At 34.5% G+C, this 27,961-nt stretch overlaps 2 protein-coding genes and 3 pseudogenes across 9 annotated transcripts; 4 read left to right on the top strand and 1 right to left on the bottom strand.

The window, feature by feature from the left end:
* Nucleotides 1–232: 232 nt before the first annotated feature.
* Nucleotides 233–8,816, bottom strand: LOC145574200 (vacuolar protein sorting-associated protein 35C-like). 8 transcript variants are annotated; one of them, XR_014098020.1, is made up of 7 exons: nucleotides 8,441–8,815; nucleotides 7,822–8,016; nucleotides 7,477–7,557; nucleotides 7,334–7,390; nucleotides 6,915–7,040; nucleotides 6,697–6,816; nucleotides 233–437 (listed from the first exon to the last, which is right to left on the bottom strand). XR_014098020.1 is itself a non-coding variant. In XM_081631940.1 (6 exons), the coding sequence occupies exons 2-5, from the start codon at nucleotides 7,895–7,897 to the stop codon at nucleotides 6,952–6,954; spliced, it is 303 nt and encodes a 100-aa protein (XP_081488066.1). In that variant the 5' UTR covers nucleotides 7,898–8,016; nucleotides 8,441–8,815; the 3' UTR covers nucleotides 6,537–6,816; nucleotides 6,915–6,951. The 8 variants fall into 8 exon arrangements, 1 of the variants encoding a protein (XP_081488066.1); XR_014098026.1 differs by lacking the exon at nucleotides 233–437 and having other exon boundaries at nucleotides 6,537–6,816; nucleotides 7,312–7,390; nucleotides 7,822–7,866; nucleotides 7,948–8,016; nucleotides 8,441–8,813; XR_014098021.1 differs by lacking the exon at nucleotides 233–437 and having other exon boundaries at nucleotides 6,537–6,816; nucleotides 6,915–7,059; nucleotides 7,312–7,390; nucleotides 8,441–8,816.
* Nucleotides 8,817–10,042: 1,226 nt separating this feature from the next.
* Nucleotides 10,043–11,370, top strand: LOC145575908 (glucan endo-1,3-beta-glucosidase-like). The gene is made up of 2 exons (XM_081633699.1): nucleotides 10,043–10,156; nucleotides 10,278–11,370. Exons 1-2 carry the CDS (start codon nucleotides 10,078–10,080, stop codon nucleotides 11,219–11,221), a joined length of 1,023 nt encoding a protein of 340 aa, XP_081489825.1. The 5' UTR covers nucleotides 10,043–10,077; the 3' UTR covers nucleotides 11,222–11,370.
* A 1,211-nt stretch (nucleotides 11,371–12,581) lies between these two features.
* Nucleotides 12,582–13,726, top strand: LOC145575907 (glucan endo-1,3-beta-glucosidase-like; annotated as a pseudogene).
* Nucleotides 13,727–14,551: 825 nt separating this feature from the next.
* LOC145577054 (glucan endo-1,3-beta-glucosidase pseudogene) lies at nucleotides 14,552–16,073 on the top strand (annotated as a pseudogene).
* An 8,337-nt stretch (nucleotides 16,074–24,410) lies between these two features.
* Nucleotides 24,411–25,648, top strand: LOC145575906 (glucan endo-1,3-beta-glucosidase-like; annotated as a pseudogene).
* The last annotated feature ends 2,313 nt before the right edge of the window (nucleotides 25,649–27,961 follow it).

The following is a 27,961-nucleotide window of genomic DNA, read 5'->3' as shown; positions in this document are numbered from 1 at the left end:
TCAATTTTACAAATTTCAAAAGCCTTTTAAAATTTGATCCCCTTCTTTCTCCTCATTTCTATTCTTACTTATTCATTATAATTTTGCATAATTCATAGATATTTGATTGCTTATTCCCTAGAAAATTTAGTTTTTTATATAAAACAAACTATTCTCTATCTCCCTCAATCTTACAACCTTTGATTGGAGCCAACATCTTTATCAATATTAACTTTTTGTCTCATCTCCAAAGTGGATTAAAACCATACCATATTTCAGGTATTAACATTCAACCAATTATTTAGCAATGATTACATAATTTTATCTGATATACACTTTGAAAGTGAACAGTCAAAACCAAACAGCAAAAGGGGGGAAACCCCACAAAGATTACATGTTCATTTAAGAACTTGCCCCTCAATATATTCTTGCAATTGCACATCATTGTTTTTCTCAGACTGAAAACAAAAAGAGATATTATTGTTAGCAAGACCTGCAAAGCTAATTTTACACCTCAATCCTGTTTCACACATTATTTTACAGGCTTGAGTTTATATACAAAGCTTCATTGACACAGAAATAAAATGGAAGTATAGACATCTAACAATTGAGAAATGGCTTGCTAGTTCACCAATTTCTCATTTATAAGCTTCTCCAAGGACAGGGCAAGTTCCATAGCTGCATCACAAAAATCAATGCACCCCCTTTTTTCTCCTCTATTGAAGCGTACTCCGAGTTCTCCCTCTTTTTAAGTGCTTCATAGTTCATCCTTATTTTCGCTCTAAAACGCTCAAAAGTGATCATCTCTCTCTCTCTCTCCCTATATATATATATATATATATATATATATATATATATATATATATATATATATATATATATATATATATATATATATATATATATATATATATATATATATATATATATATTATATGCTTTTAAAAAAAATTCAAAGATGATTATGGTAAATCCCTAACCTACTTGAATATATACCTTCCTCGCATGGCTTCACGAATATGAGAGGACTTATCTTTCTCAATCTTATTAAATATTATCAAATCTCTCTCTCTTTCTCTCTCGCTATCTCTTCATTCCATTCCTTTATTCTTTTTTTAGATACGTAGCTATTTATGACATTCTTATCAAATACACGCGCCCCCCCCCCCCCATGCTATGATATGTAAATTTGTTCATGTTAATATGTGTGTTATTTTGAAGATTGTTAAAATGCATGCAAGTTTGGTTTATGTTAATTGGATATTTTTTAATGATTGTAATGTTTAGGTTTGTATGCATGTGAATGGTAAAAGCAACGTACTGGTTAAGGAAGTTGTCTAGGGCTTTCCATTTTCCCAAATAAATTCTTTTTATTTTGAAAAATTATACATTTCATTAACTATGACTGTCTACGGCTAACATCATGTACATAACGTATTTCGTAATTTTACTCATTAGAAATAAGTTCGATTGTTGGTCACTGTTGATGCCCAAGACACTGCAAAATTGATATTATAGTGTAACATTTGACTTATAATATTAATGCATATTGATATTTATGTTTTATTTGTTATTTGATTGTTGGATGACTCATCTCTATTTCTTTCTTCATTTTCACACTCTTAATCTTTCAACTTATAATAATCATTAACTTATTGCTTTTTAACACTCACTCTCATTAGCCGCCCCCCTTTCTCATTTGCTCTCCTTTCCTTTTCCATCTTTCTTTATATTTAGTAATTGACTTATATAGTTTTGCACATTTTAGAATCTTTTTGAAAAATACTTTTTATCTTTTCCTTGATTACATTATAGAAATAATGGTCTTGTAAAATGTTCATCTCTTTCTCCTTTATTGAAGCCCCTCAACCTTTTTCTTTCTTCATTTTCATACTTCTAATTTCTCCCCATCCTATATCGTAGCCTCTTCAATTCCACAATTAAAAAACACTATGTTTGGATAGAGAGAAATGGAAAAAGAGAGAGAGAGAGAGAGAGAAGAGAAAAGGAGGGATGCATATCCTATGTTTGGATATCTAATGCAAGGACGGAAGGGAGGAAATTAGAAGGATCCATTTCCTTCCCTATTTAATAAATCAATTCCCTCCATTTTCCTTCCCTCACCTCCCTTTCCCTTCCCTCTTTTTCTTTCCCCTTCCTTTCTCTACTATTGTTATCCAAACATAGTGTAAGTTGGTCTTTTGAAGTGCTTCCAACCTCCTCCTTCCTCTATTGCCTCGAAATCTCTCTCTCTCTCTCTCTCTCTCTCTCTCTCTCTCTCTCTCTCTCTCTCTCTCTAATTTATCCCTCTTCGTTCCTTATCCAAATATGTAACATAATATACAAAGTTAATCCCTACTTGGTATTCCGTCCCACTCTAGCTTCTTATACCCCTTCTAACCCTTTTCCATCTTCGTTTACAGCTTAACACTTGATTCATATGATTTTACAAAATTTAAATTCTTTTCAAAAAGTATTGTTTACCTACTCCTTGATTACATACTAAAGATGGCCATCTAAAGAGTTCTTTATCTCGTTCCCTTTCCTCAAAGCCCCTCGCCATTTTTCTTTCTTCATTTTACATTCCTCTTTTTTATCCATTTTCCTCTCCCATAGTTTCTAAGCCTCTTTTACAATTAAACATGTACAAAGAGTTGAAGTGTTTCTTACCTTTTCCTTCCTCTATTGCCCTAAAACCTCTCTCTCTCTCTCTCTCTCTCTCTCCCCCCCCCCCCCCTGACCTTGTCTCCCTGTTCTCTTTAGTTTTTTTAATGCTTTGAAATAGGTTACACTTGCTTCCCTCTCACTCAATTCTTTCTGTATTAGCCCAAAAACTATGTGCGGATAAAGAGAAATTGAGGGAAAAGAAGAGCAAAATAAGGGAATTGAAGCATCATTAATCAAAAGGATTTAGTTTCCTTCCCCTTATAATAAACCAAAATCTCTCTATTGTTGTAAAGATTTGGAAGGAAATAAAAGTTTATTTCTCCCTCCTTTTACCTCCCTTTCCCTTCCCTCTTTTTCTTTCTCCTCTCTTTCTCTTCACTATTATTATCCAAACATCATGAAACTATTTGTCATTCTCTTTCTTTGGTTGCCTTGGAACCTTAACATGCGTCAATTTTGGTTGCCTTGGAACCTTAACATGCGTCAATTTTGTCCAACTACATGTGAATATAGTGCTTGACTAGTTGATTTGGTTAGGAATGTGTGATTAGTTCCTGGTATGTCAATGAATTTGAGTATTGATTTGCAACTATGAGTAGTGTTTCATAACTCACTATTATGCACATGTGGAGGACGAAGGCATTTGTTTTTTTAGGTAGCTTTCAGATTTATTTAGATACATTTGTTCCCTTCTTGCTACCCATGTTGTTGCCTTGACTTTTTATTGTTTTTAGCCACATTACAAGCCATGTTTGCCCCATTGGTTACTAGTCCCAAGCTTGGCTTGGGGGAGCTATTAGTGAGTGAGGTGAGGGAGTTTGTAGTGTGCACATTATTTGCACAATTTGGGTGGGTTTGAGAAGTTATTTGTTCTTGATCATATTTTTATTTTGATGAGTTTTATTGTGTATATATTTGAAAAATAAAAGTGTGATGAAAAGGAAAAAGAAAAAAAGAAGTTCAAGAAAGAAAAAAAAGTGAGAAAATAAAAAAAAAGAAAGTGAACTTCTAATAAAAAAAAAAGGAAAAAAAATGAAAAAAAGAGCAAAAAGAGAAGAAAAAGTGTTTCATGTTCAAATTATCTAAGTGAAGGTTTATCAAAAGAAAAGAAAGAAAAAAATTGAGTATCATTGTAAATATTTGAGTTTGATTTTGTTTATTCACTCTAGTTTATATTATCATATTTTTATGAGTGAATTTTGTAAGTATTGGGTTGGTTTTTATGATTGGAGTATATTTGGTGGACTTGTGTTGGAGTTAGTTTTGTTGGAGATGTGTATGATCATTATATTTGGTCATGGTTTTATTAGGATATGGCTCCCTTAATGCATAGCTTTTCTCTCACATTTCCCCAAATTTATCCTACCCTTTACCCTAGCCTTACATTACAAGCTTTAAAGACCTTTTGACCTTGTGCATAGAGTTGTGTAAATATGAAAGTGTTGTTTATCAATGCAAGTTATGACTTGACATATTCCGAGTCGACTATTAGGTTGAGTGTATGTCTTTTTAAACACACGAGTGTTGTGAGTTTGGGAGGGCATTGTTCACATTAAAGGGGTTGGTTGGAGAGCGATCGAGTACATCTTTTACTCGCCACATATATGAGAGTTGAGTGTGTGAGCACTAGTCTTGAATTCTATATGCTCTTGTGGTTTGCTCTATTTGACAATTGTTAGGGAAGATTGGTAGTTGGATGAATTTGATTGATTGACTTTGATACATATTTATCGGATTTACCTTGAATTATATTTATTGATTTTAATTGTATTTGGGGTGAAGTTTTGATTTATTTATTCATTGCTTTGCTTAGGGACAAGCAAAGGTTTGGCTTGGGGGAGTTTGATAAGTCTATTTTATATATATATTTACTCCCTGTCCCACGGTCATATTTGTGCTTATTTGAGCTCTACGGAGCTATTTTTATTACTAATATACGTTTTCTAGTATTTTTGTAGAGTTGGTATTATTTTGTAGGAATTTACAAATTTATGACGATTCCCGAGCTTATTGAACCACTACAAAGATATTGGAGTTTGATCGTATTTTATGACCAATTATTTTAAGCCCAAGACCGAGCTAAAGAAATTTGGTTCGGTGATTAAGGGCTCGATATATGAAGAGGTCCAAGATATTACAAGTTATTTTATTACGGACCAAACAAGGAAGAAAATTGGGTCCAAGCTTGAGGAGCCCAATCCCAAAAGAGCAGCTCAAGAAGCCACGAGATTGATTGTTGGGCGTAATGTCTGGCGGGCCCAATCAATCAAGAATCTTTGGGCCACGGAATGCGCATGATTGCTGAGCTGATTTTGGGACTTTGATTCCTAGATTAATTTTGGCAATTTTATCATAGTTTGAGACTTTGAGTTAAGCTAGGATTACCTTTTTGTTTCTTAATAAGATTCCTTTTCTTTTCTTATATTATAAGGGATGTAGTAGTACGTGGGGGGCAAGTTTTTAGCTTAGGTTCTTAGTTTTAGTTTTAGTTTTTAATTTAGTTTTCTTTTCTCTTTTCACTCTCTAACTTTTCCCTCTCTCTCCCTTAATTAAACTCTTAGTATTATTTTCTCTCTTGTTTCTCTCTCTACAACTCTTGGTTTAATTTCAGTTATTTATTTTCTTTCTTCTATCATGTCTTCTTTTATTGCTTTGATTAGTTTAGATTTAATTATGCGTGAGTAGTTCTCTTTCTAGGGTTTATGGGGATCCATGAATAACATGAAGGGGTAATTTATTATTATTGATTGTCAATGCTAAATTAATTTCCTATTGATTGATTTAATACTATGCAATTAGATTAGCGCTGGTTTAATTGTATGAGTTACGCAATATTGATTCGAGATTCGAGAGATGAGAATTAATATTAAGGCCTAGTTTCAATAGGCAGTTTAATTTATAAATGGTTAAGTCGAGATTCGAGAGATGAGATTTAATACCGGTAAATTAACTCTGTGATTGTAATACGTAGCGAAAGCCCTTTATGATCTGATTAATTGATACATTGATGATTGATTTATATGTTTTACCCTGGAGTATTATTTATTGGTGAACCTATGCCCTAGGTCTTTTGTTCATTGTTTTTCTCCTACTTTTATTTCTCCCTAATTTTATTCTTCGTAGTATAATTCCTTTAAATAACAACAACATTCGTTATCTTGATAATTTAGATTATAATAATTAATTAGGAATAGAAAGACTAGTTTCCCTGTGGATTCGACCCTACTTCCCTATCTGCATTAGTTAGAGGACTTAGGTAATTCTTTTGATTAGGGGATACGACTTTACCCTGTCACTAAGCCAACAATATATGATTGACATTAGTTTGATGTGGAAAGAGGAAGCTAAACTGAAAAAGTATGGTCAATCTACTACTACTCCTTAAAAACTTTGTCCAATTATAATTAAAAAAAAAAAGATAAGATAATACTTGGTAATTTTCACGAATCATGATTTTCCCTTGATAAATATTAAGTTCACATATGATAGAAAACTTTGTAAGCACTACCTTGATTGAGCACTCGTATTAATAAGGATGTATTTGAATCCAATAGACAAATAATTAATTAGAATAATTAAAACTTCGGTTTTGACATAAAATAAACCAACCTCTCGAGTGCCCTCCTTTCACAGACGCTTTGGAGAGTATGGACCATTTATTATCATATTGTATCTTTTGACCAAATCTGGAAGGGGCATCTTAAATTTGAGACAATTCTAAGTTAACTGGAGTTGGGATAACTGAAGAGAAGGATAAATATCCTAACTATTAAATTTCTAGAACAAAGTAGGCTAATTAAATGCAGAGATTGCTAGCTTATTCCGAAGGTCTAAGTTTATCAGCATATATTGAAAAACTTTATAAGACAACAGGAAACCATAAAAAGGAATAGAAGGAGCACTCATCAGCAAAGTCAATAGATCAGAAGTGTGTAGAATAATAATACACTAATCCTCAGGTGTCACACTCATAAAAAATATCAAGGGTTCATACCATGCAGTGGTATTATCACTTGCTAAGTGCCAGAACACGGGAAAGCTTTGAATTACCTTCATCAACTCCTCAAGAAGACGAGGTGCAAGTTCCAGTACACGTTTCAGATCACCGTTTAATGTTGGAGGTAGGTCTGATGTTTCCCTTGTTAAATGGGCTTGAATTAACAATTGTGTCTAGCAGAAAAGATATATGTTATGTAAGAAGTCAACTCATAATTTTATATTTCACACCTAATGAATTCGAAAATAAGCTTTGAAAAGTGGACACATACAAATTGAAATTTGAGATTAGATTTTGAAATTATGTTGTCATTGCCAAGCAAATGGTAAGTTGAATTCTTCTAGCTTCTTGACACTGACCTTGAAATCAATGCTTTGCAAGAAATCTCCCTGTTTACCTATACCATAGAAGTGCCCCTTTTAATTTGGGGTTAATTGAAGTTACTTCACATTAATAAATACTTTTGCACATGGTAAAAAGTAAAATAGATTAAGACAATTAAAATGACAAAAATCATGTCTTTTTAACAACGATGAATTCACATTTGTACATTTACGCATGGGCGCATGGCTGATTGGCAGCTACCATATGTCGAGAATCTTCTTAAGCCCAATGTTTACATATTCAAGCAATTCCCACAATCTTCAAATTAAGACTTAATAACTTACACAAGCTCGACAAAAAACATGCCTGCTCTCATCCATAAGAACAATTCCAGCTTCCTCAATTCGTTGAAAGCTCCCATAGCTTCCAAAACACATATTAAAAAATCAGAAAAAATAAAAATTATTATAAACATTTGCAAAAAATCATAAATGCAAGAAATTACTCACACGAATCGATATACTTATGAGGAGAAGAAAGTTTAGAGTTTCGGAGCTCCGTAAGCATTTGAGCAGAGTACTTGAGAGCTTCTGTGAGATTATCCGAATCCAACAATTGAATTTACAACCCAAATTAAACAAAATTAGAAAGAATAATTGGAATGCTATAGAAAAGCGATTAAATATTTTAAATAAATTAAAAAAAAAAAAAAAAAAAAACTAATCTCCATGTACAATTCTCGGAACAAAAGAAAAAAATTAACCCCATAAATTATGCAGAGGAGTATTAGCAACCCAGCCAAAAAAAATATCCTTAGTTCAAACATGCAATAGTAGAGATTTAGAGAAAATTACCTTGATAATTTGACACATTTAATCCCGAATCAAACCAAACAAATGCTAACATAAGATCAAAGACGAATTCAATCATAGCAAGAAAGCAATAAAATCATAGAGAGTTAAGGATTAGAGTTTGCGAACCTTGAGAGCAAGGTCAGGGTGTTCATTCTGTTGAAGTTCCTGAATCGGTTCAAATTAAAGAGAGGATACCTAGAAAAAATCAATTACAAACTTAAATTAAACCACAAAAAACTCAATTTTTCAAATACCCACAAAAATTCACATCACCCGATTTCACAATCAACAAAAGTAAATCAAATGTTGGGTAATTAACCATCAAATGAATAACAATAATAATCAGAATTTAATTTTTTCTAATTCAAAAAAATGCACCAAAACACAAAAATCAGCTTTGAAAACTTAATAATCAAATCAAAACCAAACAAAAAGTTAGATCTCACATGCAGATTAACACATATAGCAAATCAACAACAATCTAGAAACGAAAACAAAAATTGAATAGGAATCAAAATAGGTCAATCGCAACAGAAAAAAAAAATCAAACACGAATCAAAATAGATCTGGAAAACTAAAATTGAATCGCTGAAAACAAGAATTAGGAGAGAGAATTTACCGGCGGCACCGGTGACGAGGACGCGAACTGGTTCTTTGGCCATTTTAGAGCGACGAATTCGAAGGAGGAGAGAGAAAGTGAGATGAGCCAAGCAGGTGAGTGGAGAAGAAAATTACTCAAATTCAGCCCAAAAATGACCAGAGCAAGTAATCTATGGAGAGAGAAAGCAGTCAAACACCACCGCCATGAATGAATGAATGAAGGAGCAAGAACACAGGAAATGGGGAAAAAAGCACCGACTTAAGGGGAAAAGCAGAAGGGCAAAATTGGCAATGTATTAATTTTGGGGGCAATGGGGTAATAGCGCCAGAAGTTACTATTCATAAGAACAGTAACTTCTTCCCTCTTGAACTTTTATATGGTTTATTATATTATTATTATTATTTATAGATAAAGAGTTATAAAATTAATTTATACTAAGACCAAGAGGACGGATGTATAGTATTATATACATGTGGAAGGATTGCATTATTATAATTTTGTCTCACTAAAAAGATAAGAACAAATCAAAATGCTCTAAGACCTAACAATCAGAAAATCGGGACTCGATTAATTAGTCATACGTAGACCATAACATGTATATAATCAACAAGTCAAGAGGAAAACAAAACTTGTGGAAATTCTGATATATATGGACTAGTTAGTTACTTAATAAATAGGTTAGACTTTTCAAATTTGGAGTGTTCAAGGTTTACAAAGCTACGCTAAGCCACGTACGAGGCACTAGGCATGCACGCCACACATTCATACTCAGCTGGCACATAATATCTCAGCTACACTCGTTTTAAATTAATTGTACATTAGCTTTTAATTAATTTCATGTCGCATGATCAACTCAACAAAAAGATCTACATAGTATAAAAAATTAATATGTTAGAAGATAGATGATTCCTTAAGCATTCGGATCATTATATACCTAAAATGGAGTGATGGTTGTATTTAGAGTACAATTCAATTACGAATCAAGTAATCTAATTTGATCATTCGAGTTATGTGAGGTTTAGAAAAAATCGATTGTGAGTTACATAGACAATTTCCTCAAGCTTGCTTCCCTCCCTCAAACTAATTAGGATCAATAGTTTTTCTTGTACTGTCTTTGTTGTGATCTCTATCTCAATATTCAAGATCCCCTACTTTTGTGTACAGTCTGTATACACCAAATGCATTAGTTTAAAGGTTTCAATCAATGTAAATGATAAACTCACATACTAATTCCGTTTCATATTAGAGATGATTCGTTCATATTAGTGCAATAAGTAGCTCATTTTTGTAAATATAAAAAATTCAATTGATGCACATAATGTGAAACAGAACGAATAGTATTAACAAATTTCTAACCCACATCACAAGTTAATCCATACGAGGGCTGCTATATACGCAAAAAAAACGTTCAACCTGGCCTAATCATATTTTATTTTTTTTATGCGATTTGAAATGTTGTAGATAAAGGACATAATTTGCGTTTGAAATAATATACCAAGCAGCCATATTGTTAGACTTATTCATATTTATTATTTATTTTTTAATTATCGTGTGGACTTTTCAGCTACTCCAATTTCCTTATAAATATTGACCCTTGCATGATAATATAATCTACAATTAAAACTATTAAGCTTTGTTCTTAAATTCAATTTCAAATGGGGTTAATAAGCAAATTTTCTGCAGTTGCTACTTTGCTGCTTCTTGCAACATTTCTACCAAGTCTTCAAGTAACAGGTATGCAAAATGCTTAATTATTTGTTCTTCTTTAGTTATAGTAGTAGAAATTGAACTTAATTAAAGTGGTAGATAAAAATCAATCTTATAGATCAAATATAATTTGTTTCATGTAATGCAGAGGCGCAAATTGGTGTATGTTATGGAAGAAATGGGGACAATCTACCATCCCAACAAGAAGTTGTTACCATGTACAAAAATAATGGAATAACACGGATGAGACTATATGATCCCGATCAAGGATCCCTCCAAGCCCTTAGAAATTCAAACATAGGGCTAATCCTCGATGTCCCTAACGACAAAGTCATATCACTCGCGAATGCTGCAAATGCAAGGACATGGGTCCAAAACAATATAGTCCCTTACGCGTCTAATGTGAATTTTCGTTACATTTCAGTAGGTAACGAAATCATGCCTGGTGAGGCCGCGGCAGGATCAGTCTTACCTGCCATGCAAAATGTCCAAAATGCCCTTAATGCAGCTAACTTAGGTGGTAAAATCAAAGTCTCCACAGCAATCAAGAGTTCAATCGTTGTAAATTTCCCACCTTCTAATGGTGCTTTTATATCTTCACAATACATGAATCCAATTGTTAACTTTCTAAAGAGTAACAATGCTCCTTTATTAGCCAATATCTATCCATACTTCTCTTACCTTGGTACTGATTCTATAAAACTAGATTACGCGCTCTTTACTTCACCCAACGTCCAAGTTACTGATCCAAATAACGGTTTGAAGTACCAAAACCTCTTTGATGCTCTAGTAGACACGGTGTATGCTGCATTGGCAAGGGCTGGAGGCTCTAACGTACCAATTGTCGTGTCCGAAAGCGGGTGGCCTTCGGCTGGTGCTGATAGACGTGGTGCTGCTAATTTTGGTAACGCCGGGCAGTATTACAAGGGTTTAATAGGCCATTACAAGCAAGGGACTCCCTTGAAGAAAGGAGCAATTGAGACGTATTTATTTGCTATGTTTGATGAGAACAGAAAGAGTGGTGGTACTGAAAATAATTTTGGACTGTTTAGGCCCAATAAGCAGCCCAAATACCAACTCAGTTTCAATTGAAATTTAATTACTCGTATATAGTTTTCTGATATACTTCGTATAATGTTATAATCACCATAATGAATAAGTGAAATAATGTTACACAGGCTTTGCCTAAATATGTAATAAATGTTTTCAATTTTAGTTGTAATATAATATTATTGATATTATGCCCGTCCAAAAAAAAAGTATTATTGAAGTATTATGCACTACTACATGATACTTCGTATTAATTTTATGACGAGAAATTCGTTCAATATTATTGGTATTTCGGTTGCTTTGGCATTGTGGGCCAAATTGCCCACGTACTTTTTGGGCCGCATGCCTTTTGGGCCTATAATTATAGAAATGTATGTGTGAAACGTGTATAGAATCATTCAATATCGTTAATATGAATATTTATTTTTGGTGTATAGAGAATAAAAAAAGACAAGTGATGAGAATTGATTCTAAGATCTTTTAAAAATACTAATTGAATATTGGTGTAGTGATAATAGGGACTACACTTGCTAGGTAGTACCTGTGTTTGATCTCCCAAAATAACAATTGGGAGGGGATTGGAAACTAATTGAAAACAAATTGATACACTCTTGTCACTTTCTTTTATTTTATTTTTTTAGTATCAAAAGTTCTTTGTTATATAACTACTAGTATATACAAAAACAAAGATAAATTATGACACATTTCATTTCTTCATTAAACACTAAAAAATTTCCCATCTAATTTTTTTTCTATTTTTTTTATTTGCCAAAATTCTCTTAAAAAATATTGTAAAAAATTAAAAGCTACTCCGTATTACGGAGTATATTTTCTTTCCCATTTGGCTATCATCTTTGCTCTATAGTCCATATACATTCAGCTATGTTTTTTTTTTTTTTTTTTTTTTCTTAAAGGAAGTTTTAACAAAGATTCATCAAATTCCTCTATTCTTTTTTATGATTTCAATCTTCAAGTCCACTTTACTTTAGCGTACACCCCATGCATTTGTTTAAGGCTGGTTTCGACCAATGATGATGATGATGATATACACATTACATATAATCAAATTTCTAATTACTCTCGTCACAAGTTAATTAATAAAATGGCTAGCTACTATACGCAAAAAAAAAACGTAAGTTCAACCTGGCCTAACCAATTAACTATGATTTGTTTTTTAATGCATTTTGAAATATTGTAGGTAACAAAGGACATTTTGTGTTTGAAACAATGTACCAAGCAATTATGCAGCTAGTAATATTAGTAGACTTTTATTCATACTAATTAATTATTTTTGAATCATAGTGTGGACTTTGAGCTACTCCAATTTCCTTTAAATATTGCCCTTTTCATAATAATTTAACTACAATTAAAACATAATCTTAAGCTTAAATATATTTTTTCAATGGGGCTATTAAGCAAACCTTATGCAGTTGCTACTTTGCTGCTTATTGCAATATTTCTACCTAGTCTTCAAGTAACAGGTATGCAAAATGCTTAATCATTTGTCTTTCTTTAGTAGTATAGTAGTAAAGATTTTTTTTTTATGATAAATGGAAGCGAATAATCAATCTTATTCATGTAATTTGTTTCATGTAATGTAGAGGCGCAGATTGGTGTATGTTATGGAAGACTCGGAAACAACCTACCATCCCAACAAGAAGTAGTAGCGTTGTATAGAAATAATGGAATAACACGAATGAGATTGTATGGTCCCGATCCAGGGTCTCTCCAAGCCCTTAGAAATTCAAACATAGGGCTAATCCTCGACGTGCCTAACTCCGATGTCATATCACTAGGCTCTAATGCTGCAGCCGCAAACACCTGGGTCCAAAACAATGTAGTCCCTTACGCGTCTAATGTAAATTTTCGTTACATTTCAGTAGGTAACGAAATCACGCCTAATGATGCTGCGGCAAGATCACTCCTACCCGCCATGCAAAATGTCCAAAATGTCCTTAGGTCAGCTAACTTAGCTGGTAGAATAAAAGTCTCCACATCAATCATAAGTTCAATCGTGTCCGGTTTTCCACCCTCTGAAGGTGTATTTACATCTGCATCATTCATGAATCCAATTGTTAATTTCCTAAGAAGTAATAACGCTCCTTTATTAGCGAATATTTATCCATACTTTTCTTACCTTTACACTCCATCTATAAACCTAGATTATGCACTATTTACTTCACCCAACGCACAAGTTACCGATAGAAATAACGGTTTACAATACCAAAACCTATTTGATGCACTAGTCGACACAGTGTATGCTGCATTGGCAAAGGCTGGAGGCCCTAACGTACCAATTGTTGTGTCCGAAAGCGGTTGGCCTTCGGCTGGTGGTGATAACCGTGGTGCTGCTACGTTTAATAACGCTCAGACGTATTATAGGGGTTTAATAGGCCATTATAGGCAAGGTACTCCTTTGAAGAGACAAGCAATTGAGACGTATTTATTTGCAATGTTTGATGAGAATCAAAAAGGTGGTGCTATGAGAACAATTTTGGATTGTTTAGGCCTAATAAACAACCAAAATACCAACTTAATTTCAATTGAAAACTATTTAATTAGGGCTTGTTTGGCATTGTTTTTTGTTTTCAGTTTTTTTGAAAACAAAAAACCAAAAACAGGAAACAAGAAAAAGGTGTTTTCACTTTTCTGTTGTCAGTTTTCAAAATTAGCATGATTTTAATAAATTTGACTAATTTTGGATTCATTATATTACATATATTATACACTTTTAAAATACAAAAAACCAAAAAACTGAAAACCACAACAATGTCAAACGAACCCTTAGTTTTCGGATATGTATTTTAAACTATACATGATGAATAAGTGAAATATAACACACGGGCATAGCCTAAAGATGTAAGTAATAAAATGTGTTTTTTTTTTTTATTTGATGAAAAGATGCAACAATATATTATAGTTGAAAAAAATGTTATGTTATTATTATTAATATTATGTATTACAACGTGATATTAATTCTTACTACTGTATAATACAAATCTTGTGAAATTTGTGTTGGTTCAACATATAGTCCATATTAATGTTTTATAAATTCTTTGTGTCAAAAAAAATTGTTCAAATATTTGAGGAGAAGTTTTTCAACATCATTGCTGTTTCGATGGCTAAATATCATGGGCCGAATTGCCCGCATACTCTCTGGGCCGCATGCCTTTTGAGTAATGTATCCACACTTTTTTTTTTTTTTTTTTTTTTTTTTTTTAAGAAACACACATGTATTATTATTATGACTTTAGTTTTATTCTTTTTTATTATGACTATTTTTTTTATTAGTAGTATGACTTTAATAATTGTCTATATAAAGTGGCATGTGACAAATGAAATGATCGACTTCAAATAAACTTCACTCCTCCAATGGCTGCCGCTACCTCGTTGCTCATCACAGCATTCATATTACTTAGTCTACATCTTACAGGTATCTTTGATTTTGCCTATTACTGTGCCAGTGAGTAGTAACATTTTTATGAATCGGAGGTAGTCATTGATTTATATCCGATTATGTAGGATGACCAAGTTATCTATCCTTGTATTTCATGTCAAATTCGAGTCATATTATCTTTTCGTGTAGATTCAATTCATAGGCTCTATGGTAAAATATATATTTAATATGCTTTAAAAATTAAAATAGTACATATGTGTGTCAAATAACAAGTTTTTACTGCAAAAATGTAACATAAGTATTCGTAACATAAATCTCATTATCTCATCTAAATTAGCTAAGCAAGCTTATTGAAACTTGTACTAATGATGAGCAAAATGTACTGTAGAAGCGCAAATTGGAGTATGTTATGGAAGGAAAGGAAACAACTTACCAAGCGGAGAAAATACAACACAACTCTACGACTACTACGGCATAGACGCAATGAGACTTTACGAGCCCGATGAAACGACACTCGAAGCCCTACAAGGAGCAGGCATCAAGCTCATGTTGGGTGTCCCTAATGAAGAAATTGAATGTATAGCGTGTGATCAACCCACCGCCGATGAATGGGTTCAGACCAACGTCGTCCCCTATGCAGAATTTATCAGATACATTGCAGTCGGAAATGAAATCCATCCGTCTGACAAACCAGCCTCATCAGTTGAACCAGCTATGCAAAATATTTTAAATGCACTAAATTCAAACAACATAACAAGTGATATAAAGGTTTCAACGGCCATTGACTCGAGTTTAATCATAAACTCGTATCCACCATCCAATGCCGAATTTAAAAACTTAACATATGTTGCCCCAATAATAAACTTCTTAACAATTAATGAATCACCTTTGTTGGTAAATATTCAGCCCTACACTACTTATATGAATGATCCGAAAAATATTAGACTAGACTTTGCGTTATTTACTGCTTGTGAGGTTGTATTTACGGATGAAAATAGTGGTAAAAATTACCAGAATTTATTCGATGCAATATATGATGCAATGTATGTAGCAATAGAAAAAGTTGATACAAATGCACCTGATGATCATGAATACACCTATTCAGTCGATAATGGTCGTAGGCACAACACGAGGCACAAGCCACCTAGGGTGGTGGTCTCGGAAAGTGGGTGGCCGTCGAAAGGTGGATTTGGTAACGTAATAGAGATGAAGGCTAGTAGAAAGACGCACCACCAAACGAACGGGGGCTTAGAGTGTGGAGGGGCGTTACATAACAGAGAGGAAGAGGCCGCCACACCGGAAAATGCAAAGACTTACTACACAAATTTGATCAATCATGTTAAGAAGGGTACTCCTTTGACACTAGGTCAAGAGATTGAGACATACTTGTTTGCAATGTTTGACGAGGATCAGAAACCCGGGGATGAATCGGAGCGTTCTTACGGGCTTTTTACACCCGATCAACAACCTAAGTATGGCATACTCGACATTTGTTGATCGATATTCCGTAGTATTACCTATATGTACGTATGTATAATTGCAAAATAAGTATCTTTATAATGTTGTCACTAGTAGAAAATAGTAAATGAGAAGCCCCAAATGGCAAGCGGTTTTCAAATTCCGCTTCCAAAATTAGAAATGGCAAGCGGTTTGGGGTGAACCGCTTGCCAAATTGCAAATGGCAAGCGGTTTGGGTTGAACCGCTTGCCAAACTGCAAATGGCAAGCGGTTTGAACCGTAAACCGCTTCCCATTGTTTAATAAAAAAAAAAAAAAACCCTACCCAGCCATTTAATTCACGCCTCTTTTCGCCATTCTCACTCCTCTCTTTCTCAGTTTTCACTCTAGCTCCTCACCGGATCTTTTTCGTTCTCACTCCTCCCTCCATTTCTCACTCCCTTCATTTCACACTCCTCTCTCGCTTTCTTTCTCACTCCCTCCATTACTCACTCTCCTCGACCAAAACCCGCAAAGATTTCGGGCAAATTCGAACCAAAAACCATATTATTTCGAGCAAATTTTGACTAAAATTTTGAGCAACTTTCGAGTAAAATTTCGTGCAAATTTCGAGCAATTTCTTGCAAATCTTGTGGGTTTTCAAGTTTTTTTGGTCAAATTCGACCATGAAAACTCTAGATCTAGAGTTTTCGTGGTCGAATTTGACCATTGAAACCATTATTTCAAGCCAAAATCGGGACTTTGGTTGATTTCAAGGTATTTTCCCTTTTTCTTTCTTTTATTTTGTTTTTTGAGATTTTTTTTAAATTTTCATGGGGTTTATTTTCTGAGTTTGAAGAGTTTTTTAAATTGTTTTGGTTCATTTTGATTGAGTTTCTGGGAATTTTTGGGGTTGCAGTGATAAAAGGAAGAAGAAGAAGGGTAAAAGAGGAAGATTAAGGTGCGCGGCTGGTGGTGTGCGTGGGTGTGGGTGTGGGCTGCTAGGTGCGGTGGAGGTGCGAAAGCCAGCGATTGGCGGTGGGAACAGGGGATTGCTGAAATTGGTGGGCAGAGATGGCGGTGATTGAGGTGAGAGCTGCGTCAATTTGCGTCTGGGCAAGTTGGTGTTGGTGTTGGGTTGAGTTGGGCAATACGAGGGGAGCAGGGGATTGCTTACATGATTATTAATTTTTTGTAATTTTTTTTTTTGATGAAATTGTAATATTACAACAATTAATAAATAAAAATATTAATGTTTTTACTTATATTTTGTTTGTGTTTCAATTTAAGTGAAAAAAAGCCAAAAAAATTTTTTTATTTTTTTTTATTTTTTTTAACCATAATGGGCAGCGGTTTTGGCGCCAAACCGCTGCCCATTCTCTACAAATGGCAAGCGGTTCAGAACCGCTTGCCATTTAAAAGGCAATTGGCAAGCCCCCCAAGAGCATGCGGTTCAAAACCGCTTGCCATTAGGGGGTTTGAACCGCTTGCCATTTAGTTTTTTCTACTAGTGTGTGTGTATAAGAATTGGAAAAGCTTTTGATAATTTTCCATTGAGTAGTACGAGCCATTAAATAGGCTTACTGAGGTAACAAACTAAAGAAAGATAATTACAAACTAAATAATAAAAGCAAAGGATAATTACATAAGCATACATATCTACATCTAGCAACTAAGTGATAAGCACCGACTATATTAACAATATGATAAACATAGTAGTAGCTATAACAACTATGATTTATCTTCAACACTCCCCCGCAAGATGGACTGTCGGTGAGAAAGACCAATCTTGGAAAAAAGATCATGATACCTTGTCTTGGTAAGTGGCTTAGTTAGACCATCTGCTAATTGGTCTGAACCGGAAATATGCTGGACACGCAGAATACCTAGATGGACTTGCTCACGCACAAAGTGAAAAGCAAGTGCTAGATGCTTCATTCTGGAGTGAAAAACCGGGTTTGCCGAGTAGTGAGTTGCACTTAAATTATCACAGTAAATACTCGGAGTATGCTGTAATTCAATGTTAAGTTCAAAGAGTAGAGATTGTAGCCAAAGAATTTCAGCAGTAGTGGATGCAACAGCGCGAAACTCTGCTTCGGTTGACGAACGAGCTAAGCCTTGTTGCTTTTTCGAACTCCAAGACAACGGGTTTCGGCCAAGGTAGACTATGTAGCCGGTTGTGGAGATATAATCATCACGATCTCCGGCCCAATCTGCATCTGAATATGCATGAAGACGTAGAGGAGAGCTTCGATGAAGTGTAATGCCATAATCAGAGGTACCTTTCAAGTATCGTAGTAGTCTTTTAAGAGCTGTCCAATGTATGTCAGTTGGTTTGTGCATGAATTGCGAGAGACGATTTACAGCAAAGGCAACATCTGGGCGTGTCAATGATAAGTATTGTAAGCTCCCAACTAGTGCTCTATAAGTAGTTGGTTCTGCCAGAGGAGTACCATCCGTGAGATTGAGCATTGGATGTGCTACCATTGGAGTGGGTACTGGCTTTGCGTTAGTCATGTTTGCTTTACTCAGGATGTCTTCAATATACTTCTTTTGACTAAGAAACATGCCTTTTGGATGAGGAAGGACTTCAACACCAAGAAAGTAAGAGAGAGCACCTAGATCTTTTAGTGAGAATCTTGCTGCCAAACTAGTGATAAAGTCCTGTAGAACAGTAGTGGAAGGGCCTGTGACAATAATATCGTCAACATAAACAAGGAGATAAATATTAGTGCCATTGTTACGATACATAAACAGAGAGGGATCTGCTATAGAGTTGCAGAAGCCATATGATAGAAGAAAATTTCGAAACTCTTGATACCAAGCTCTCGGAGCTTGTTTGAGTCCGTAAATTGCTTTGCATAGCTTGCACACATGAGAGGGATTATCTTTGTCAAGAAATCCAGGAGGTTGGGACATAAATACGTCCTCTTTCAATGAGCCTTGTAAAAAGGCATTGTTTATATCGAGCTGACGAAGCGACCAACCATTTGTTACGGCAAGAGAAAGAATGAGGCGAACTGTTGTTGGCTTGATTACTGGACTAAACGTTTCAGAGTAGTCAATTCCAGGCCTTTGTTGGAACCCTTTAGCCACAAGTCGAGCCTTAAATCGGTCAATAGAGCCATCTGGTTTGTACTTTATGCGATACACCCATTTGCATCCTACCAAATTTTGAGACGTGGTAGGTGGGACAAGATCCCAAGTAAGATTGCGAGTGAGTGCGTCGTACTCATCTTGCATTGCTGCACGCCATTGAGGGTCTTTTAAAGCTTGGGTTATGTTGGCTGGTTCACTAGGAGTAGTAGTGATTGTGGAGTGGTGAGCAAATTTGGGGTTGGGTTTGACAATATTGTTTTGTAATCTGGTGACCATTGTTCTTCTAGGAGGAGGTGGGGGTGGGGGAGGAGGGGGTGGGGAAGGAGAGTTTGGGGCTGTAGTAGTTGGAGTGGGAGAAGGCGGCGGAGGTGTGGTCAAGGGAGCAATACCCACCTGCTCTAGAATGGGTATGTCCACTGTACACCATTCATCAATGGTTGAGGCTTTGGAAGGTGTGTAGGATGAGCATAGGTCAGGATAGGGGAAAATATTTTCAACAAATTTAACATGTCTTGATGTGTAAATGCGGTTTGTAGGTGGATGGAGGCAATGATAAGCACTTTGGGTTGCAGAATAACCAATAAATACACAAGGCAAGGAGCGAGAATCCAATTTGTGAGATGAATAAGGACGTAACCAAGGATAACATAAACACCCAAAATTTCTTAGCTTGTGATAACTGGGAGGAGTCTTAAATAATTTGAGATATGGAGACATGTTTTGTAGGGAAGGAGTTGGAAGACGATTTATAAGATAAGCGGCAGTGGTAAGAGCGTGAGGCCAGAATTGAAGAGGAAGATTAGCATGTGAGAGGAGAGATAGACCAGTTTCGACAATGTGCCTATGTCGACGTTCCGCATATCCATTATGCTCGGGAGTATGCGGAGGAGAGGTAAGGTGAGAGATTCCATTAACAGAAAAATAAGAAGACAATTTCTCATATTCGCCTCCATTATCAGAAAACACTCTAACTATTGGACACTTAAAATAATTTTCCACAAGTGCTCTAAATCGTAAGAAGACATCATAGGTGTCTGACTTTTTTTTCAAGGGATAAAGCCAAACATACTTAGTGAAATGATCTACAAAAATTACATAATATTTGAAATTATCATGAGAGTGAATGGGTGATGTCCAAACATCAGTAAATATGAGATCAAGAGGAGATTTAGAAGTAAGAGTGGAATCATAAAAGGGTAACTTGTGGCTTTTATTCATATTGCAAGAATTACAATGTGACATTGAAAAATCTGAAATTGACATATTAAAATTTGAATTTAAAATCCTAAGAATAGAAAAGGATGGATGTCCAAGACGATGATGCCACTCATGCTTGGGAAATTTTAAGGTTGTGTAGACTTGAGGAGGACTTGGATTCCACTCATAGACTCCGGCTATAGTGGGACCTTGGAGGAGAAGTGTTCCCTTCGAAAGCTCCTTGACACGAAAAAAAAAGAGGGTAAGAACTCAATACTAGTGTTGTTATCTTGACAAAATTTATTAATGGAAAGAATATTTCTCGAGATAGACGGGACGTGAAGAACATTAGAGAATTGAAAGGAATGAGAAGGAGTAGAGATAGAGAAAGAACCAGTGTTTTGAATAGGAAGAGTGGATCCATCACCAATCACAAGTTCCTCGGTACTGTCATATGGAGCATGGAGAGAAAGATTTGCTAAGTCATTTGTGACATGGTGGGATGCACCACTATCTAAGAGCCAAGCATTTGAGGCCGGTACATTTGCTGTGGCTAGGTGAGCATGGGGAGGTTGGTAGCCCTTCTGAACTGCACGAGCTTGATTTGCATTAGGGACCAAGATAGATGGAAAAAGAGCCTTAAAAGTAGAGCATTGATCAAGAGCATGACCGTGATTGCGGCACCATTGACATTTACCAAGGAATGGGCGTTGTTGATTAGGAGCTGGAGCATAGCGAGGAGGAGTAGTGTGGCGTGGAGTGGGGAGTAGGGCTGGTGCGGGTGTAAGGTATTTTTGTGGCTTGGTGTTGTTGGTGGGTGCACGGTATTGTACGGCATGAGATGTGGCAGGAAAAGAGGGAAGAGAAGTGTTTGATGGAGCCATAAGTTCTCTTGTAATTAGCTTCTCATGAAGTTCTTCAAAGGAGATGGGAGAATCCCTAGCATTGACAGCATCAATCACGGGTTTATATAAATCATAATCAAGACCAAGAAGTACCTTATCAATAATATCTTCATGGTCCATAGGTTTTCCCATAGAGGCAAGCCGATCCGTGCATTGCTTGATGGCTTGCATATACTCAGAAATGCTTTGGTTTGTCTTGGTAATTTGGTCAGGTGATCCTTGATTTGCTTGAGATGTCCACGAGAGGAGTTTGCATAGGTAGATGCAAGGATAGTCCATGCCTGTTGAACAGTGGCAGACTGAGAGATAAGAGGAACAAGCTCTTGTGATAAGGTGCCAACCAGAGCACCAAACACAAGTCGATCTTGACGAAACCAAGGCAAGGCATCGGGATTAGTAACCGAGGTTCCGTCAGCAGCAGTTATTGAGGCAGGAGGGGAAGGGAATGAGCCATCCACAAACTTGTAAAGATCATACCCTAGAAGGGTAGCCTGAACTTGAGTTTTCCAAGCAATGTAGTTGGTGGGAGTGAGTTTGATAGCATTTTGTAGATGGACAACCGTGAAAGGCTTGGTTGGGTCAGTGTTATTTGGGATGAGTGATTGATTGTCAATGGGCATATTGAACAGAGAGAAGAAGACTAGAGAAGAGGGAAAAAAAAGGATCGATTGCACTGATACCATATAAGAATTGGAAAAGCTTTTGATAATTTTCCATTGAGTAGTACGAGCCATTAAGTAGGCTTACTGAGGTAACAAACTAAAGAAAGATAATTACAAACTAAATAATAAAAGCAAAGGATAATTACATAAGCATACATATCTACATCTAGCAACTAGTGATAAGCACCGACTATATTAACAATATGATAAACATAGTAGTAGCTATAACAACTATGATTTATCTTCAACAGTGTGCATTACGAGTTTCCCTAACAAGAAAGTTTTTCTAAATGTCGTGCCCTTTTTTTTTTATGATCTTTAATATCTTTAATAAAGATAAGTACTTGAATTAGAATTTTGTGTACTAAGCTAACATGATTTCCTAGTATTATAAGTTGTAACCGTATCATAAATCAAGCATATTAATTAACTACGTGCTCATAAAAATATCCCAAAATAATTGATCGATGATATATAATTCTTATAAATTTTCTTATTTTAACTTTTTGCTACACAATCATCAATCAAGAAAAACTTTGTGTCGAAAAATTACCACATAAAATATGTAATAGAGAAGATTAATAATAGAATTTGTTATGGTGGTGAAGTGAACCATTAATATCAAGTGATACATAAAATAAGGCGTTATATTAATGGAACTTAGACTTTGAACTCGATTTAGACACTAATACAATTGTTAATGTATTATGCCAAGTTGATCTTAAACAAACCACTAGATAGTAGATAGACAGGTATAAGGCTTATTTAATTTAATTGGAAGCATTATATCGTTAGAGATATGATATTTAAACTATAATGTACACTTATGTATATTGCTCCTATATTTTATGGAGTACTCTTTATGATATCCCAAATAAAAAGTCAAAAACTTTTTAATATTTGTACTTCGTAGTTAAAATGCCTACTAAATTTTAGACTGAATTAAGATCAATCTTTTTTTTTTTTTTTTTTTTTTTTTAGGGATTAAGATCGATCTTTAGCTTGCATGTAATGTTATGTTTTGGCTGTGATTTAATTTCAATATTTGACTTCTAAAACATTTTTCTTGATGTCCAACGTAAGCCTACTAAATTTTAGACTGAATTAAGATCAATCCTTTTTTTTTTTTTTTTTTAGGGATTAAGATCGATCTTTAGCTTGCATGTAATGTTATGTTTTGGCTGTGATTTAATTTCAATATTTGACTTCTAAAACATTTTTCTTGATGTCCAACGTATTTACACTCAGTATTGACAACGTGTTTATGAATGTGATGTTTTTAGACCTTTTTTTTATTATTATTATTTTTATTTTATTTTTTTAGAGAGCCACAAGGGCAGGTGATGGGAATCGATCCCAAGATCTCTTGGGATCGAGAGAAAAACTCTAACCACTTGTGGGTATTAATTGTTTACTAGCAACTATACGTAGATAAGATATTTTAGCATGCAAATTTTGTGGACATTAGACTTAATGACTTATTGAGCACTCCCACTTAAGAAGGCCTGTGTTCACATTTACAAGTAGGCCATCCACCTACATTTCCACTATATACTCTGAACTTGTTCAAGAATGTCTACTTACATGCTAAGACGACAAGAAGTAATAAGATCTAAGCTAGCTACCACCACTATACAACTTGACTTGCTAAACTATATACTTATATATATCAACTGAAAATATAATTGTTTAAAGAGAAATGATATCACTGATTATTATGCTGTCAGCTCAACTTTTATGGCAAACTAACTAGGGTTTATACATTCTAATTGGCCGCCCCTTGATTCAACTCGAATACTAATTAATCACCAGGTGGCTATATGGATAATAATTTAATACATTTAGGACATTCTTCTGTGAAGACTAAATTTAATAATCTGTGGCTCACGATTTTCTTTCTAGTACTCTCTTTATCCTAAAATATTTGACACAATCAACTTTACACACATGTTAACGCACTAGTTTGACTTTATTTTTATATATAATTAAATATTAATGAAAATTATTTTTAAAATTATATTATAAAACTTTATATTAATACCTATCTAACAACATATTTTTTGATAAAATACGTTTTTATTATGTTTGTAAAAATTTATAATCAAAGCTAATACATGAATAGTGAAAAAAGTCAAACATCCTAAATATTCTGAGACAGAATGAGTATGCATGGCGAGAATTAATTAATTAAAGGGTGAAACAAAGTACAACTTTTGAAATTATATATTAAGGGGTGGAACCAAGTATATGTACCTTGAGTATATGGAATAAATCAGCTTAAGCGGTATAAAATACTATCAACTTTATATACCTTTTTATGGTGCACTTTATAAAGACCGTGTAAATATCAAGTGAATTGAACTTTTAAAAACATATTTAACTGTGATGATAGCTAGTATTATACATTAGTAGCTCTTTTTTTATTTGTACACGCTCGACCACTACTCTTGAGTTGTGTCGCATACATAATCTATATAAATAGGCAAATGAAATGATCGCATGACTTTAAACCATTAACTTAGAAATTTAACTCGAATGGCTGCCACTACCTTGCTGTTCATCGCTGCATTCTTATTCTTTTGCCTACACCCTAACGGTATTTCTCTTATTACATTCTAATCTTACCATTTGCAAAATGTAAATAATCAAAACTTAATGTATGCTTTGTCATTATCTTCTTAAAAAGCTAGTTAAATTAGTTTTTATACATGCAATAACATTCCATACCCTTATACTTATAAACCTATTAAGCTAATTAATGTGTTGATTTTCCTATTAAAAAATAATGTGTTGATTAATGTATTTATTTGATGTATAGAGGCACAAATTGGAGTATGTTATGGAAAGATTGGAGACAACTTACCATCTTCACAAGAAGTGGTGAACTTATACAAATCAAATGGCATAAAAGCAATGAGGCTCTATTTTTCTGATCAAGATACTCTTCAAGCCTTACAAGGAACAAACATCGAGCTCATGTTAGGAGTCGCGAATGAGAATATTGAGTCCTTAGCATCATGTTCGTGTGCTGCGAAAAGATGGGTCCGAAGAAATGTCCTCCCTTTTGGATCATTGGTCAAGTACGTTGTGGTGGGGAATGAAATTAACCCGTCTGATAAACAAGCCTCGTCAGTCTTACCAGCTATGCAAAATATTATAAATGCATTAAACGCGTCTCAAAATTCAAATAACTTAAACGATGAAATTAAGGTTTCTACGGCCATTAACACAAACTTAATTAAAAACTCGTACCCCCATCTGCTGGTGAATTTCAAGACCCATCATATATTACCCCAATAATAGACTTTTTGAATAGTCACAACTCACCTTTGTTAGTAAATATTTACCCTTACTTTGCTTACATAAAAGACACACAACATATTGCACTTGACTATGCATTATTTAACGCCAATGAAGTTGTTTTCACCGATCCTAACAACAAGCTGGACTACAAAAATTTATTTGATGCAATGGTGGATTCAGTGTACGCGGCTCTAGGGAAGGCAGGAGCGGACCACCCTCGTGTTATCGTGTCGGAGAGTGGATGGCCATCTAGCGGTGGCTATGGTGCTACAATGGACAATGCAAAGGCCTATTATGAAAACTTGGCCAATCATGTGAAGCAGGGGACTCCTTTGATGGCAGGGCAGCCTATTGAGACGTACTTGTTTGCGATGTTTGATGAGAATCAAAAACAAGGGGCTAGTAGTGAACGCAATTTTGGGATTTTTTACCCAAATCAACAATCTAAGTATGGCCAACTCAATTTCTAAATGTATACAATAGGGAAATTCCCTGCTTCTTACGGTGAGAAACAAAATTTGTTTCTCAATGAAGGTATTTTCGTCAGTATATCAACAACTTTTTCATTGTTGTAGGCTCCACAGTTGAATAAAGTTGTTGGTTTATTTACAAAAATGCCATGTGAGAAACAAAATTTGTTTCTCACCATGAGAAACTAGGGCATCCTCCTATATGCTTAGACTACTAATAAAGTGTTTGGTTTGGTTACCAAATGAAGCTAAATCTTGCATCTATATGAACAATAATGCTTGAATAGTGTTTTGGCCTTGCTTGCAATTTGTATTTCGAATGTATATACTACCTCCGTTTTATATTATTTGCAATGATTAGACATTTTTTCTCTCTATTTTACATCAAATCGTTGCAAATAATATGAAACGGAGGTAGTATACAAGTATAATCAATTTCGTATTTTCACTTTCTCATAAATGAATTGGAATGGAACATCAGTGCTAATATCGGATAACTATGGATAAGGGGATATTCGCGCATCATGGCAATGAAGGATAATTTATATTTATTTTTGGTGTAAAGAGAGTCACAAGGATAAGTGATGTTGACGACCACCCCCCTCAAAGTTGATCATCCACGGCAATGAGGGATACTCCAAGTAGCTAAAACAAAATTTTTGAATGACTCACCCTATTTATCTTAAACACACGATGTCAAGTCTGCAAAATGTATATGGACTGCACATGCAAATGCACCCAAAAAAGCTTCCATTATTTCCAAACTATTCAGAAATGGGAGAAGTATTAACCCCTCAATTGGCTAATTAAGATGATTTGAGGTGTTACGTACACCCTTTCCAAAAAGCACATCATCATATTTAGGGGTAAAAAAATAATAGACTAACAATAGTAAAACCAATTAGGGCTCAATTATTTAACGCACTAAGTTTTGCTATAAGAAATCTAGATTTATATGCATGTGATGTGTGCTTTATGCTTCTAAATTTACATGCACCGATCATTTTAAGAGATCGAGGAAGTATAAATTAAAGGTATTTTAGGTAATTTAAGGGGACACTATAGCCTCCCCCTTGGCTTGATAGATATATAATTAAACAATTAATTATTTAATTTTGATATATATAAATTAAAAAAAAAATATATAAACCTTGATAGGCTTAGTTTGTTTGATCTGAGGGATTTGAATTTGGTAGCACGCGAGATGAATGGTTAGTCCACTTGAGTAGCAAGCATCATTAAAAATAAAATTAAAAATAAATAAATAAAACCATCTTTCTTCCTTATAATGTTAGCTTGATCTTAAGTATGCAAGATATTCAATTAAATTAAGATATTATATTGTAACACAAAACATATGATATACCAATTGGATTGTTTAAAACTAATTATATATGACTTTTCTTGCATACTATACGAGCTTAAGCCAGTTAACAATCCTCAAATTGGACATAATTTAGGCCACTGAAGGCTAATTGCGCACACCCACTTAAGAAGACCAATATTCAAATTTTCAAGTGGGCATTCCACTACTACTCTTGACTCTTGACTTGTTCTAGTATGTCTATCTACTTCGTTGCTAAGTGCTTGCTAACACCATTATACACACACTTAATTGCCTTATACTAGCTGCTTCAGTTCTTCCACAAGAAAATTTGTTACAATCAAGCCAGATTCGAGACCTTTATGTATGTATATTCGAATAATTTAGCTTAAACCAGATGTATGTAACATTGTATGTGTCCAATGTGTGATGTGCGTGCTTGGATCAATGGATGTCATACATCATTTAGGTATATGTCCGAGTTATAATAGTGGTTCTTCATTAAATTGTTATTTATCCTAATAAATCAACATGCTTTATCATTTTAATTAGACAATGTCATGTAAAGAAACTAAACCTCGTACTACGCACATCTTTAAGACTCTAAGTAGTCTTGTCAAGCAATATAACAGCACTTAGCTAATTAGTTACCTAGGTTGAGCAAAATTAAATAACTTTGTTCCTTTTGTAATGCTACAATTTTTTTCTCAATCTCTAAAAATGTTTCTTACACAAAATTTCAATTACCACATTCTCTTTAATATACTTTTGTCTTTTAAAAACCCCACTTATAGCAGTCGTTCTTACTTTTTCTTACACATGCCTCACTTTTTACACTGTACATCTGTATCATATTCTATCCTTGTTGGTGTAACTATCCATTTAGGAGGGAGCATATTTGCATTATTCCTCCATTAGCTAGTTGATGTGTATGTGTATCCAAACTAGGGAGTTGTGTTGCCTACTCTCTATATATAGTGGCAAATCAA

The sequence above is a fragment of the Chenopodium album genome, chromosome 13, assembly GCF_948465745.1.
Source record: "Chenopodium album chromosome 13, dcCheAlbu1.1, whole genome shotgun sequence".
Classification (NCBI taxonomy): Eukaryota; Viridiplantae; Streptophyta; class Magnoliopsida; order Caryophyllales; family Amaranthaceae; genus Chenopodium; species Chenopodium album.
This window is presented reverse-complemented; position numbering and strand designations above follow the sequence as displayed.

Coding starts and splice junctions, on each gene's coding strand:
- LOC145574200 (XM_081631940.1), bottom strand. CDS start 7,897: ATGATTGAATTCGTCTTTGATCTTATGTTAGCATTTGTTTGGTTTGAT. Junction 7,558..7,821: donor AAATGTGTCAAATTATCAAG/GTAATTTTCTCT, acceptor ATAATCTCACAG/AAGCTCTCAAGTACTCTGCT. Junction 7,391..7,476: donor TCATAAGTATATCGATTCGT/GTGAGTAATTTC, acceptor GTGTTTTGGAAG/CTATGGGAGCTTTCAACGAA.
- LOC145575908 (XM_081633699.1), top strand. CDS start 10,078: ATGGGGTTAATAAGCAAATTTTCTGCAGTTGCTACTTTGCTGCTTCTT. Junction 10,157..10,277: donor ACCAAGTCTTCAAGTAACAG/GTATGCAAAATG, acceptor CATGTAATGCAG/AGGCGCAAATTGGTGTATGT.